Source organism: Diorhabda sublineata, chromosome 4 (assembly GCF_026230105.1).
Source record: "Diorhabda sublineata isolate icDioSubl1.1 chromosome 4, icDioSubl1.1, whole genome shotgun sequence".
In the NCBI taxonomy this organism is placed as follows: domain Eukaryota; kingdom Metazoa; phylum Arthropoda; class Insecta; order Coleoptera; family Chrysomelidae; genus Diorhabda; species Diorhabda sublineata.
Window position 1 is genome coordinate 32,322,867 of NC_079477.1, and position 15,011 is coordinate 32,337,877.

Below are 15,011 nucleotides of genomic sequence, written 5' to 3' on the forward strand. Positions count from 1 at the left end.
AAGATATTATATTACATTTGAATCTCACCTGTATATTCGACGCGCCCTTAAGACGGATAAAAACTTGTAGGTATGATATATTATCTATTAATTGACCAAATATGGCGACTTTTTTGGCACACCGACGTTTGTACTGCTTGGTTGTACTGACAGAATTCTATAAAAACCGATAAAAGTCTGTATACTGTGAACTTACCATCGGAAAGTTCTGAAAACCCAGTATCACTAAAGAATAATCATAATATTAATTGAACGTGGAGACTTTGTTAGAAAAATGTTAGCCACCTATACAGTTTGAATGACAAAATGTACAAGTATACTTTCCTCTTTGATTTCAAAGATGAATTTACAAGTTATAATCTTCAGATTATTTTAGAAGCACCCTGTATTTGATTTATTAGACGAACCATTTGTAGTTAGGAATGAATAAATGTTGTGAGTTAACAACAGTTAACAAATAACATGATTGTTACTATATTATGAGCAAAAGATTTCGGTATTTACCTAAATGCCTCAGCTTGACTCAATTTTTGCCAAAAAAGATCCAATATTTCCACATATTCAACCCGTTAATCGAAGGATTAAAATGAAATGCAAACAACAAACAAAATATTTCTATTTTTATTGCGATTAATATTTTACAATAAAATTCATTTCCCGAAAGGATAATCATGCACTTGATACTTTTTCATCTCTGAAATAGCCTCAGTAACATTTTTAGAAATATGTCCTATATAAGGTGGCCAATTCAATTCTTCGTTATCCAATGTTTGTGGAACAGGACATTGCAAACATTGACAAAATTCATGTATCTTTCTTTGTAAAATGTTATTTTCAGTTTTTAAAAATGTTCGTTCTTCAATAAGAGCGTATCTGAAAATTTCAAATTTGTTTGATAAAGAAGAATATAAACAAATGAACAAATTTTTACAAAGAAATTGAGATACATTCAGGTGCATTCATTTCCGACGCAAAAATATTGATCTATTTGTTTCATAATATGAGATTACATTATCTGAATTAGTATATTACATTTCGCACTAGTTACTGTTTTGCACGAACCGCGTAGTGGTGAGCGCTGCAACGTAACGAGTGCGAAATAAACTTTCCAACGAGCTTTGTACATTATTTTTCCTACGACCACCTAAAACATTCCTCAAAAGACGTATTTTTTAATAAGAAAGTCAATTAAACAATATCACACGTGTTGAAAAGTATATGAACATGTGTGCTAAAAAATCCTACAAAATATTTTTATTTTGTGATGGTAGAGATGACAAAAGTGAAAAGAATGATCATGAAATATTTTATAACTAAAGAACAGAAAAAGAAGAAATGGAACAATATTTTTTTTGTAACTATATTAGATATTTAACAAGAACTAGATAATTATTAATGATTTTGGTTTACTTTTTTTCTGAGACGTTATAAAAGCTGGAGGTAAACTTGTTATTATAACAATTACTAAATTGCAGTGGATTTTGTAACGTTGGATTATTGGTGCTGTATGGATGAAGTACACGAACTTGCATTGTTTTTGGGTTGTGCAGTATCAATATGTCATTAAGCATTTTGTTCAACACTATGTTCAATGTTTCTATTTGCAGCTTCTTTGTTTAATTGCTTGCGTTGCTAATGGCATTTATTATTTTATTCATTCATCTAATAGTTGCAGAGTCATCTATGTACTGCTCAGCCACGGAGAGGATTTCCTTCCTCCGTGGCGTTTTAATGCAGCAAGATCTGCTTCTGCATCTACCATAATTGTAAATTCTTGCAGAAGAACGCCTAAAGGTGTGGACAGTATATTGTTATGGATTCGGAAGATTTAAGAATCATCATCAATCATAAAACTGTCCAGTAATTGTGAATTTTCTCGACACCTGGTTATTTGTGTTATTTATTTCTATCACAGCAGCTGTACCCAAATCCTCTCGTTTATAATCAATTGTGTGAGGTCCTGCTTTCGCATCCTCCTGATATACCAAGGTTAAGTATAACCGAAAATAATAAAAAATACTCGGACGAAATAATAGATATTAAACTTGCTTACTTTTGTAAATAAATGTAATTCATCAAGAGCGGTTTCTATGAAATTATTTATTTATTGCTGCGACAGGACTTTGGCTTTTTTTGTTTTATAGCCATCACTTTTTAATTTTAAGAATGCCTTTAATTTTAGGTACTTGGAAATATCACCATTATGCTCAATAGATAAAGAAGTCCTCAGCATTGAGTACTGTGTCCACAAAATCGGACTTTGCACTTTTAATGACAATTCATTCATATAGGTCAGAAGTACATTCTCAGAAAACGAACTTTTCATTTGTTTCCTTTATCTCCATTTAGTAAATTGATCATAAGCACATAGATGTCTTACTCTAGATTTCCCAGCCAATAATTTAAGAGAAGTGTTTTTATCATTTTATATTATTTCTGGAGGGGTATTTGCAAAATCACTAGAATCCATTTTTTGCCAGCACAATACTTACAATTTTACAAAATGACTGCTTGTGTGTTTGTTTATACTTTTAACTTATTGTTTTTGCTTATTCCCTCTATCGTTCGATACCATATATAGCATAAGAAAATGAAGCATTTCAATACATGTATGTTTTCTTGTTTTTAGTACATGTGTGAAATAAGCTACTTTCTTGGGTAAAAATATGTGTGCAGTGTTATAATTTTCATAAGTGGTCGTAGGGAAATGATTTTCACCTGCTCAGTCCTTTGATGGTAATAATAATTAATAGAATGGGTTATATTACATTTAAAAGGCTCTTCAATTCGATTTTCAATAGTATAAATTTTTCATTCCTCCACGTGAATCTCAAGAAAAAAGTAATTTTATTTTGTATAAACAAGGAGTGGTCGAGTAGCTGTCACGCGTGACTAGCTCTTTAATAATCTTTTTGCCAAATAAACATTTAAATTTTACAAAAAGATCAGGTATATTTCATATTATGCAACAAGCAAAAAATGAAATATCATACTTTCTCTTTGACTATTTGCTTTCATTTTCCAATATTTTTTTTTTATATTTATATTAATGGTGATTGTAAGAAACGGCGTACGGAACAGGCTGTACTTGCTTACGCCGGCCGTGCTTATGAGTTTTTATTTGTTGTTTGGACTTCTTTCTTTTCTTCTCATTTAGCTACTTACTTTACTTTGAAATCAGTAAACTATTCTTAAATTCAAATAATCAGGGTAAGTAAATTAATATTAATTTTTTTTTAAATACATGTACGTTGGTTGAAGGCTGAAGTCAAAAAGGAAGCGGTCCTATCATAGGAAGACATGCACAAGAATGGAGTAGATAATTGAATAAATGGTTACGTACTCAATATGTCCGGTTCTCAACATCGAGTATTTTGTCAAAAGCGTAAAACTTTTACGAATAATGAGATTCACAGCCAATGAAAATAAAACCATACAAAAGCAGTACACAACTAAGTGATAAGAAATTGGGCATCTAGGAAATAAATGATAAACCCGAATAATTAGAAAACTACATACAACGACATTAAAAGAGAATCAAAACACCAGCAACTACGAGTAGTTGAAGTGGACTGAGATGATACAATCTAAAACATTTTAGAGCAAATACGGATTATCCAGGTCAACAAAGGATTTTTGCTCTTAAATACATCAACTTCTAAGCAATCGTAAAGTACTGGTCTAAATGACGTGGAAGGATGGTTGATGAGTAATTACGATTACGACAAAGGTATAAACAGAACATGAGTAAACTTTGAAACTGTTCTAATTCAAGAAGAGAATTCAGTGAGACTAGTAATGGAATCATATCATCCTCAACGATGAATTCCGTTTTTATCTGGGGATACACGATGGTCGAGCAAGGAAGAAACTTTTTTCCGACCTTTCAAACTTTTTTCAGTTGAGGAAAGAGATGATAGTCGGACGGAACCCAATTTGGTGAATAAAAGGGGTGTTCTAGTATTTCAAACCCTAAATCACGAATTTTGTGCATAGCAACATGAGATTTGTGTACAGGGGCGTTGTCCTGCAAAAACAAAACACCTTTGGAGAGCTTTCCGCGTCTTTTCTCTTTAATTTTTTATCCAAAAAATCTTTTCTAGCAGACGCGAAACTTCTTAGGTCTTGGAGAACCAGAGTGTCGCCATTCCATCGATTGTTGCTTTGTTTCTGGATCGTAGAAATGTACCCAAATCTCATCTATATAACAATTTGGTTTAAGAAGTCTACATCGTTTTCAAATCGAGCACTGATCGAACGCGATGCTTCTACCCTTGCATGCTTTTGGTCAACATTCAAACATCTGGGGATTCATTTTGTAGCAATTTTTCTCATATCCAAATTGACGTGAACTTTATGATGAACGCGTTCGTATGAAATATTCAGTGCTTCAGATATCTGCTTTAGCCCAATTCGACGGTCTGATAAAAACATGTCATGAACTGCATTGATATTTTCGGGGACTGACACAGAAACTGGACTGCCCGATCGATCATCATCTTCAACGGAAAATTCACCTCTTTTGAAGCTTGGAGTCTAATTTTTCACGGTCGCATTCGAAGGACATTCATCACCAAGGGTATTGAGCTTCCCATTTAACCCTTTTAAATACAGGTACTTGATGATGGCTCAATACTCCAATTTTTCGATTTTCACAATTTACTTTTTTGACGTCAAACTTCACACTGACACTTCTAATAAGTTATTGTTCGTTGCTATAGTAACGCAATATTTATGCATGGAACTGGTCTAAGCTAACTAGATATCAATACATCCTCGTATCATCTATTAATTGTTATTAATTAATTCGACTTTTTTGGCACACCGACATTTGTTTCTACGGTTTGGTTGAACTGACAGAATTCTGTAAAAATTGAAAAAAGTCTGAATACTCCGAACCTACCAATCGGAAAGTTCTGAAAATCTAGTATCACTAAAAAACAGATATTATTAAGCGCAGAGAATTTGTTGGAAAAATGTTAGTCTCGTATACAATTTGAATGACAAAATGTACAATAATGCTTGACGAATTTCTAGCATAAAATCTTCAGATTACTTTAGAAACACCTTTTATTTAATTTATTGAACGTACCATTTGTACTTAGGAATGAATGAATGTTGTGAATTAACTTCCAAATACCATGACATACTGTATTATGAGCAAAATATTTTGGTATTTACCTTGATGCCTCAGCTTGACCCACTCTTTGCCAAAAAAGATCCAATATTTCCATTGATTCAACCCGTTGATCGATTCCAGTTGTATCTTCTTTCAAATAATTCGAAGGAAAAGGACGAATTTTTTCTTCTTGTGTTTCCAATTTCCGACAGACCGCAGCTATGTGCAGTATATGTTCTCCTTTTTCTTTAATTTTTTGAAGAGCTTGTACTGTCTCATTGTGATTAACAGTTAGTATTTCCATCTTTTTTGCGTCTAACTGAAAATAGACGGATTTAATTGTATTCGAAATGATCTTTAGCATCGGAGAACTTTTCATCGATTAACTTATTAGTGTGCCGTTAGGCTGTGTCACATGAAAGTTATCTACACATTTCAAGTGAATGTATATAACTATAGAAGCAACAATCAATAAGGTACATTATAGAAGAACGGAAGTAATCAATTGTATTAATTTATATAAAACTGAGTATTTGGTTTATTTACAATATGCTACTACCAATGTTTTTTCCTATTTATTCGATTAGATCATTGATTCTAAACTGAAACTTTTTTTCTTGATGTGTTCATTGATCTACTATTTCTCAAAAAAAAATGTTTCGAATTAATGTTAACAAGCTTGGCAGAATTGTATTGGCAAATTATATCTTCCTATACCATTGAAAAATAAACGTTTGGCTTACTTACTTCCCTATCTTTCACCAATCGTGTTTTTAAAATGTTGAAAGCATTGTTAAAAAACTGAAATTCGGTTTCCAAATCTTTAAGCTTCCTACCAAGGGTTTTTTGAGAATCTGCCAACTCTTGCCTAAGCGTTTTTATAGATTCGTGCATTTTCCTTATCTTATCTAGTTGAAAAGCTAATAGTTCTTGAAGGGCGTCGTCTTGCTGTCTATAAAATAAAATTTTACTGTTGATTCAACACGAAAAAATGGAAGATCATCTTCTTATTAGAATAAACACCATTAGTTTTGAATTATAATTGTTGTTTTGGAATCGAATCGAGAGATAATGAAGAGTTATTTTTTCCTAATGTTCGATTTGGAACTTTGTCATCTAAATGAAAATACTATGCCAGAGATGCCTTAGCACATATAAATTAATACTAAAATAAAGTGTTTCTACTTTCTCAGTAACGTAAAAATGAATAGAAATAATATAAAAAAAGAATAAGAGATTTACAGTGGCCACCTTTTTGTCATTCTTGGTGGTTTGACGAGAAAACAATTCGTGATTTTCTTGATACTTAGCTTAAGTGTCTCAAAATTCTGACGGAGTATTTGAATTTTTGAAAATTGTATTCACGTTGTGTATCAAAAACACCGATATAGGAACACAAACCGACGGTTTCGCAAGTTCTTTCACTCTCCTTTCATGTTACAACGAACAAGGCAATGATTAGAAGACAAATAGTCATAGGAGTATATATAAGTATGTGGCGATGGAATGGCGATAGTCGGTCGAGGAAGTTAAGTTCAAATAGATATTCTCATCATCGAAAATACCATGTACCGTGCTTTGGGACAGTTATTGGTATATACAATAAAATCAACGACGTATTGTGACCAAATTCAGAAGTGATATTTAAATCAAAAGACGTGGTATGTTGAGTAAATTCATCAATTTTCATCATGCGGCTAATAAAACCTAATCTGATTAGAGCATTTGGTTGAGAACAACTTGATTATCGTGCGTACAGTACTAATTTAGCGATCAGTGATTACTAAATGTATCTTCATTTAAAGAAACATCTTTGAAGAGGAGCATCACGATAACGACGACGATGTTGGCTGTGTTGGGGTGCTTGTTAAGACAGGCAGAATCCTTTAGAGATGGAATTGATAAATGGCAGATAAATATCACAAGTTCCTAAGAGTGAATTGAAGTTTTTATGTAAAAAAAATTGCTATAAAATTCCTATTGGTTTTCATTTTTCAATTTCGAAAGATTTTCTGTGAATAAAAATATAGAACTTCTCAAGCGCCAACAAGACTCAAAAGTTTTGCATAACATAAATTCAAATTAACAACTTTAATTTTTTTAAATTATCCATTTCATAGATGAGGTCTCATTTACACAACAAAAAATTTTCAATTCACATAATGCTTACTAATTAATAATAATAATAATTAATTACTTTATTAATACTTTATATCAAAATTACTTTCTCTAATTAAATTCTACTTTATGTTATAAGCATTTTTTTAGATTTTCATATGCCTATTTTCAGTTCAATTAATACATTTATCATATACCAGCATCGGCTATTACTTTATAATTTTCAAATCAAAACTGGATACACAGTATCCAGTTTTATCAAAAGTACCTTTTTGGTGTCAAACTAAATAAGGTTCAAGTTCATTCAAAATTTTACTCAATAAATCTAATATTGAAAAAGTTATGTGCAATACTACTTAGTACAAACCGTATAACTAGCGCCCTAACTTAATTTGTAATACCCTGTATATATTATGACATTTTTTAATCATTTTTGTATATAAGTCATTTGATAATGCTTATAGTCAGGAGCGAAACATCAACATAGAATAAAATCCAAATAAAAATCAAAAAATTGCTAAATTCATTGGTTCAAGCCTATTTCAAGCATCATTCCTCAAATTAAATTTTTATATCGAATTCTTGACAACAATATAAAAAATTAAATTTTATTTTTACTTCAGTTTTTCGTATCCCTTCTTCCTCTCTTTGATTGCGTTGTTATATTTAGAAAGAAATTCATCAATGTCTTTTTCTATACCAAAATGTACGGCTTCCAAAATTCCTCGGAGCCTTTGGATCAACTGTACATTTTTAGTCTCTTCTTCTTCTATTTTGCTGAAATATTCTGCTCGGATATTCGCCTTTTGTTCCTTTCTAGCCATTTCCAATATGTACAAAATGGTTTTCACATAATTCTCATCATCCGTTAATGTTTGCGTTAATTCTCCTACTTCTTCTTCGGTTTTCTTTTCCAAATTACTAATCTGCAAAATACGGGTCATAGAAATAGAAAAAAATCTGCCGAACATAATTAATTAGGTGGATTCTCAGCAATGAAAATTTTTACCGACAAGATGTTTTTCGGAAACGAAATATCGATATCAAAATTGATTCATTATAATTTATGTAATGGATATTTCACTATTAGTCCATTCAAATAAAACTCTTTTTAATTTGATGTTTAATAAGTATGCATATTTCGGTCTGTATATGTTATATTGACAATTATACACTACAATTTTTGAATAAAAATATGAAATACTTATCACAAAAATTTCCGAAATCACGCAGTATAGCACTACTTTAATAAATACTACTAAATATCCATAAAAAATCTTAAGTATATTGGCATAGTATAAACAGTATTAAAAAAATTGTCACCATTATTTAATATGAAGGAATAGGAAACGATATGAGTTATATTGTTTCCTGTATTGATAAAACAAGGTGAAAAGTCTTGAATTCCTGCAGGCTAACACCGGCTAAGATGGTGAACGTCTCCAATTCGACTAAAAATAAATATATCACGGGCAGATTGTCATATAGTGACGTCCTAGCAATTTTATTATTAACTGTACGTTAAATGCTACCATTTTCTTGTTAACGTTGGGACGGCTTCACTGGAGTCATCCTAAAGTAACTTTTCAAACCGTAAGACGCAACGTTTATTCTTTTGTTAATTTGAAGGGAGACAATGAGGATGCAATGTCATCAACTCCCTCCTTGTAGCTATCTTGTTTTTATTGTTCTAGACATAAAACGACAATTTTCCACTTTCTGTTTATTGCAGTTTTTTATACACGTTAATTTAATTATGTGAAGTCAAGTTGAATAAATTAATTCGATCACATTAGAATATGAGCAGCAAGGACTCAGATCAGAAAGATCCTGCGTACAGGCAGTATTTATTCTACGACAACTTGTTGATAAATTCTAGAATATAACAAATCCTGTTATTCACCTATTGTGAATCATAAAAAAGTGGCGGCTAGGCAACGGTTACGGAATGGGTGGCAGAGAAATCAAAATCTTGTGCTAGGCATATGTCAAAGATTAATTATTCTACATTCGAATGCTTCCTCTCAATATACTCCCCTCTCCTCGCCACACACTTCTCCATACGTATTTTCCATTGATCGAAGCAATACGGGAAGTCTTCTTTAGTGAGTGCCTTTAGAAGCTCTGCCGTGTTTTGCTTTACCACTTCCATCGACTAAAATCAGGTCCCTTTCAAAGCAAATCTTTTTCTAACTTTTCTAACCTTTCAAGGAAGTCTGAGCAAATCCGTTGACGCAAGAGTTTTTGGTCCGGAGTCAGATTTTTTGGCACCAACTTCATACAGACTTTTGTCATGTGTAATTCCTCGTGTAAAATTTTTCAAACCATTTCTTTAACGGCGTTTACTGCCTCGGCAATCATCCGGATGCTCATTCGACGATCTGCATACACAACTTGGTTGATTTTGGTCATTGTATCCGGAGTTGAAACTGTCACAGGGCAACCTGGGCGATGGTCATCTACAGTTGTCTCTGGGCCCTTGGAGTTTTTTTCAATTTAACGAGAAATTCAAGATTGATAAGTTACTCCTGGTTTTCGGTACGAGAAAAAAACACGTTTGTTTCAAACCGCTACTGCACAAATACTATAATAGTGACGGAATCATGTTTTGGGACGTGCATAGACAAGATATCTAGATACCCAACGCACTACTCGTTTTTTACCCCACCCGTCTAGGGCGCCCTCTAGGTGCGTAGTCTCGTTATTTAATAGCCTCGTAAATCTTACCTCGTTGTCATAATCACGTTTGAGTTCTTCCATTCTTTCTTTAAACATATCTAATAGTTTATCAATGTGCTCGATATGATTTTTACAATTCATGGAATACTGCTCTTCGGAATCTTTTATTTCTTCCAACAACAAGGAAATTGTGAAATCTTTATTATCTATGACTAGTTCGAAGTTATGCCAGGCAAATTCTAATTCGTCTCTCATATGAGGGAGGGCAATGTCCATTAACATTTGTCTCCATTCTTTTTCGTGTCTACCAATGGTAACGTCACTGAATTTGAGCTCTCTGTGAAAAAATTTTGTGGTTATTATTTTTAGATTAGAAAGAAATAAATATGAGGTTTCTAGGCTTCAGACTCACAATATTGTTTCATTCAATTGTTTCTCATAATTTGATATACCAGACTAATTGATAAGATTCAAGAAAAATTTGGTACTCTTACCAGTAAGATCCATTTATACCACATTCTGTCTGGTATCAGAGATCCACCTAATTGAAGTATATAAAAGATTTTCCCTTCATTTTTCATATGAATAATGTCTGCTATAGTCTCAAGGATTCTTCAGTTTTGCAAACGGGATTTTGGAATCAATATTGGTAGGTATGCAAGCCTATATACCTCACACCTCAAGAAATTCACAAATAACATTGATAGGAATTGTACTAATGCAACAATACAAATACTGTTTATGGCAAATGGCGGCCAAATACTAGTACCAAATGGAAAACAACTTCTTAATTGCCTAAACACATCAAGGTCTTTCAGGTTTGTAGCAGAAATAGTTATAAGTCAAAATTCTACCATAGATTAGGAAAGATTGGTCAATCCAGGAGACCGCAAACGAGGAAGCAGAATTGTTAGGTCGTTTATTTTCTACTAACTCAACTCTTCACTCGTAGGTAAAATCACTAGCCTAGGGTTGGTTTGTCGATGCAAGAAATAGACTTTCGACACCGAGATGCTGCAAACCTTTTCAAAGGTTTGGACATCAATACAGCCAAAAAGAAAGAAAAAAGACAGTTCTCAACAACTACTGTCTGATTTTTTAGTCCAATCACCAAATGTTACTTCATCAAAAGTACGCTAGCATGATCAGCGAGCTTCAATATGAACTTCATAAACATAGATCAACTGGAGATCTCCTGGTATATGTCACTATAACTGAAGCTATAGAAAAATGCGGGAATCACGGGCACTCTCTTTGGGCATATCGAAGGTTCTTGTTCGAGACTGGAATGGCAACATATATAGCAAATTAAGCCAGGTAAGATACCCTTATGAAGTGCCGGTGTTCCCCAGTGACACATCCTCTTTCTGCTCTAAATTAACGATCTACTCGTCACAGCGGCCAATCCGATTTATAGCTTCGACAACAATAACAGACTGGTTTTGTTGTTTAAATTAGCCACCGAAATAAACTCAGCTAACACCCAACTTGTAGACAACAACAGATCATTATCGCATCAATACCGATCTTCAGTACATTCTGGAATGGGGTAAAAGTAATCTGATTGGGCTTAAGGCAGCAAAGACTTAGCAGCAAAATGCTAACGCGTTTGGTGCTCGGATCCTAAGCATACCCTGATGATGTTCGACTCAATGTAGACAAGAGTAATTCGTCTTATAGGAGTGTCCAGAAATTCAGAGCGTCTAGACCATAGATAAAAAGTCGTTGACCTGAGTATTTTATCACACACCTGACAGGGTTACATCTGAAATGTCAGATACCATCCTCTCTAAAGTAGTAGTTGCAAAATCCAGTACAGACATGGCCCATGAGCACCGAGTTCGCCAGCAAACGTTCAAAACGTCATGTTATCGGAACTTTGTTAGAGAAGTGCAAGTTTGGGGAATCAGATTTCAGCGTTTTTCCTGAACACTTCAACCTTCATGTGCTTGCTTTTTCACATGGCAAAGAAGAGAGTTCCTGAAAATTTTACCTTGGGAGGGAACAAGCTTAGGATAATGTTTAAGTGAATTCATCTTAGTTTTTTTAATTGCTTTTCCATGTAAAAACTGTTCAATCAACACACGTCAACCTCTGGAAAGTCACTTTTCCGAAAAAAAAAAAACAGTATTGCTTTTGAATAATTATCGCATTCCGCTTCGAAACTATTACTATAATGTATATTTCTTTGCTACATAAATAACTTAATTTATCAGTAGTTTATATTGTATTTGTTTAGAGATTAGATTCGATACCAAATGCCCACAAGGATATTACAGCCATCTTTGTAAGATATTTATTATGTGAACTTAAATTAAAATCTGTTTTGAAGATTGAATAAGAAGCTAAAAAAGCAGACTTTTCAAATAAGATCAAAGGTTTCGCATTTACGTCTTGGAGAATTAGATATGATCACATTTGAAGATGAGTCTTCGGTAAAAGAGTGATATTGTAATGCGTAAAAGAACCTTTTATAACATCGCATCGTTTCAAAGAGAGGCGGCTCTCTTTTTTAAGAAGTTTCTGCCAATACATTTGTGCCTTTTTGCACGTGACCCATAACTTTCAATATATCAAAGAACGTTTTTCTACCGTTTCTGTGAGTAAGTAGAGCATTAAGAAATAAGAAAAATATAGAATGAATGCTATTTAATGGAAATTTAGAAATCTACAACTTATTTATTGATAATAAAAACTTGTTAGGGCGTCAGTACTTTCAAATTCCTCTTTGTAGCTCAATTCTCCCATAATAAATTCATATTATAAGATTTTGGTTGGGATTTGAACTACTTAAGATAAATGACATCAGTCATAGTCTTATTGTTGAAGTCATATTATTCTCAATATATTCTTTTAGCTTAGACCGAGATATCAAATGTGACCATACAAACAAAATGATGGCAATTACTTATCAAAAACATCATGTACCAGCATAACGGAAAATTCGTCATATATGTGATGCTCTCTAATACACACGAACTTCTAGTTCAGATAATCGTTTTTTATGCCAATTTGAAATAACTAACCTTAGTAAAACGTCCCTTTGCTCTTGTTTCTTCTTCTCTAGTTTAAGGCGCTTCTTCTCTATTCTTTTTGCTGCTTTCAACGCAGCTTTTTCTTCAGGAGAAAGTTGAATTCTAATTTTTGGACCCATTATAATTATATAACGATAAAATGTATATCACTCGCCAGAAATTGAATGGGTATAAAATGTATCAATCGCTAATAAACTTCTGTCAATATGAAGTTTTAATGATTTATCACAAGGAAACGTATCTACAGAGTGGGTCATAGAAAAGTGTCCTCTCCTATATATGGCAGTTGTTATGAAAATTTTCAAACATTTCGGGAGATGCTTTATTACAATACAGACATCTGTCATCTGTCAATTATCTTATATCCGCTTCTACCAGACCTCATTTGTAAATACTATGCGTGACACATCATTAAAACAGCATTCAGATTGAAACATAATGATCGTTCACGTTTTTTTCTTCAACCGCCACTAAAGCGCCAGTGACAGCCAACAGTGTTAAATGTGATTATATGCGTGAAAGCGTTTTATAGTATATTACACACCGAGGTGGGAAGAATTTGATTACTGTCGAGAGATTAGATATAGTTAACCAAGACGCTCCGCGTTTTGGTTAGCTATGATCCCGAGACAGGAATGAAACTTTTCTACACTATTTTATTCACAGTCATCATATTTCGATCAAAATTGAATATCTTTGCTTCGTTCTGAATATAGCTAAAATATTACATTTAATAAAAAATTTCCAAGCAGGTACCTATATTGTTAGTGTTGCTATGTGGTAAACAACTGTCACCAATATAAATAAATGTTGGATAAAGTCGGATGGATATTAAGTTCGAGAATAGTAAATTGAGAAAAATGTCCTCCAATGATGTATTGATGGATTGTACCCCTCCAGAAATACGACAAGCTGCTGACCCAACAGCACATGGGTTGGTGCCAGAAAACAGTAAGTATCGCTACCTGAAAGCTATTGAATTATATAGGAAGTGGTGCCAAGAAAAAAAGGTGAAAAATACCAGTTCCGAAAGTTTAGTCTTGGCATATTTTGGAAAACCAAACAGACATCACTTTGTGGGCAATCTACAGTATGGGTCTAACGATACTACAAATTGAAGAAAAAACAGATATTTCTAAACATGGGAAACTGTTGGTCTTCCTAAAACGAAAAAATGTGGGCTTCAAGCCAAGAAATCGAACGTATTTTCCAGGAAAATTATAGAGGATTTTTTAAACACAGCACCAATTGAATTTATACCGATAAAGGTAATATAAAACGTGTTTGAGCTTATACAAGTGCACAGTTATTATGATATTATATGTTTCCTATCGATTTAGGTCGCATTAATAATAGGCGTATCTACATTGAAATTCCAGATTCCAAAACACATACAATTAGATCATTACTGATCCAGTATGGGTGAAGATCATTAAGGACTACACGAATTTGAAGAAAAAACATAGAAATCGATAGATTTTTGGTTCTGCTTAGAAAAGGAATAAAGTAAGAAATCAACCAATTGAGCACAATGCATTAGCTAATTTTTCCCCAAAAATTGCTACTTTTTTGAATCTAAAGAACTCGAGAGGCTTTACAGGCAAGGCAATTGCCAACAGCTGTGCAAATGTATTCTAATTAAAAAGGCTGGGAGGATGAAAATCTAGTACTGTGGCAGAAGGCTCAATGGAGAATAAATCCATAGCTACCAATATGCTGTCATTCAACAGCAAAGTAATTTGTCGACCAAAGAGATAACTGTTGGAGACGCCAACGCTGGTACTGGCCTAAATATTTCTATAAACGCTTATAATAATTAAAATTTCAATAAGTAGTTTGTTGTATTTTAGTTCATTGTTGGTTTTTATCGTTTGCCATTAAATAGGTATTATAATATTTGTCAATGTGTTATATTTTTAAATATAAAAAATATTCATCTATATACAGATAAGAAAAATTTTAACGATCAAAATGTTTTAGAGGGCGGTAAGTAGAGGTGTGTAATATGATACTTTCTAGCCAATGACATTAGTAATGGCACTTCACTCAATAGTTTCATA

The 15,011-nt window shown here is 33.0% G+C and overlaps 1 protein-coding gene across 1 annotated transcript; it reads right to left on the bottom strand.

The window, feature by feature from the left end:
- Positions 1 to 650: 650 nt before the first annotated feature.
- LOC130443356 (dynein regulatory complex subunit 2) lies at positions 651 to 13,070 on the bottom strand. The gene is made up of 6 exons (XM_056777928.1): positions 12,943 to 13,070; positions 9,965 to 10,253; positions 7,856 to 8,163; positions 5,867 to 6,071; positions 5,182 to 5,438; positions 651 to 873 (listed from the first exon to the last, which is right to left on the bottom strand). The coding sequence occupies exons 1-6, from the start codon at positions 13,068 to 13,070 to the stop codon at positions 651 to 653; spliced, it is 1,410 nt and encodes a 469-aa protein (XP_056633906.1).
- Between the last annotated feature and the right edge of the window lie 1,941 nt (positions 13,071 to 15,011).

What these genes read in the sequence shown, in the direction of transcription:
- LOC130443356 (XM_056777928.1), bottom strand. Translation starts at nt 13,070, where the DNA reads ATGGGTCCAAAAATTAGAATTCAACTTTCTCCTGAAGAAAAAGCTGCG. An exon ending in AACGTGATTATGACAACGAG is followed by an intron (nt 8,164 to 9,964) that starts GTAAGATTTACG and finishes CGTATTTTGCAG; the next exon opens with ATTAGTAATTTGGAAAAGAA. An exon ending in GGTCAAGCTGAGGCATCAAG is followed by an intron (nt 874 to 5,181) that starts GTAAATACCAAA and finishes TGAAATTTTCAG; the next exon opens with ATACGCTCTTATTGAAGAAC.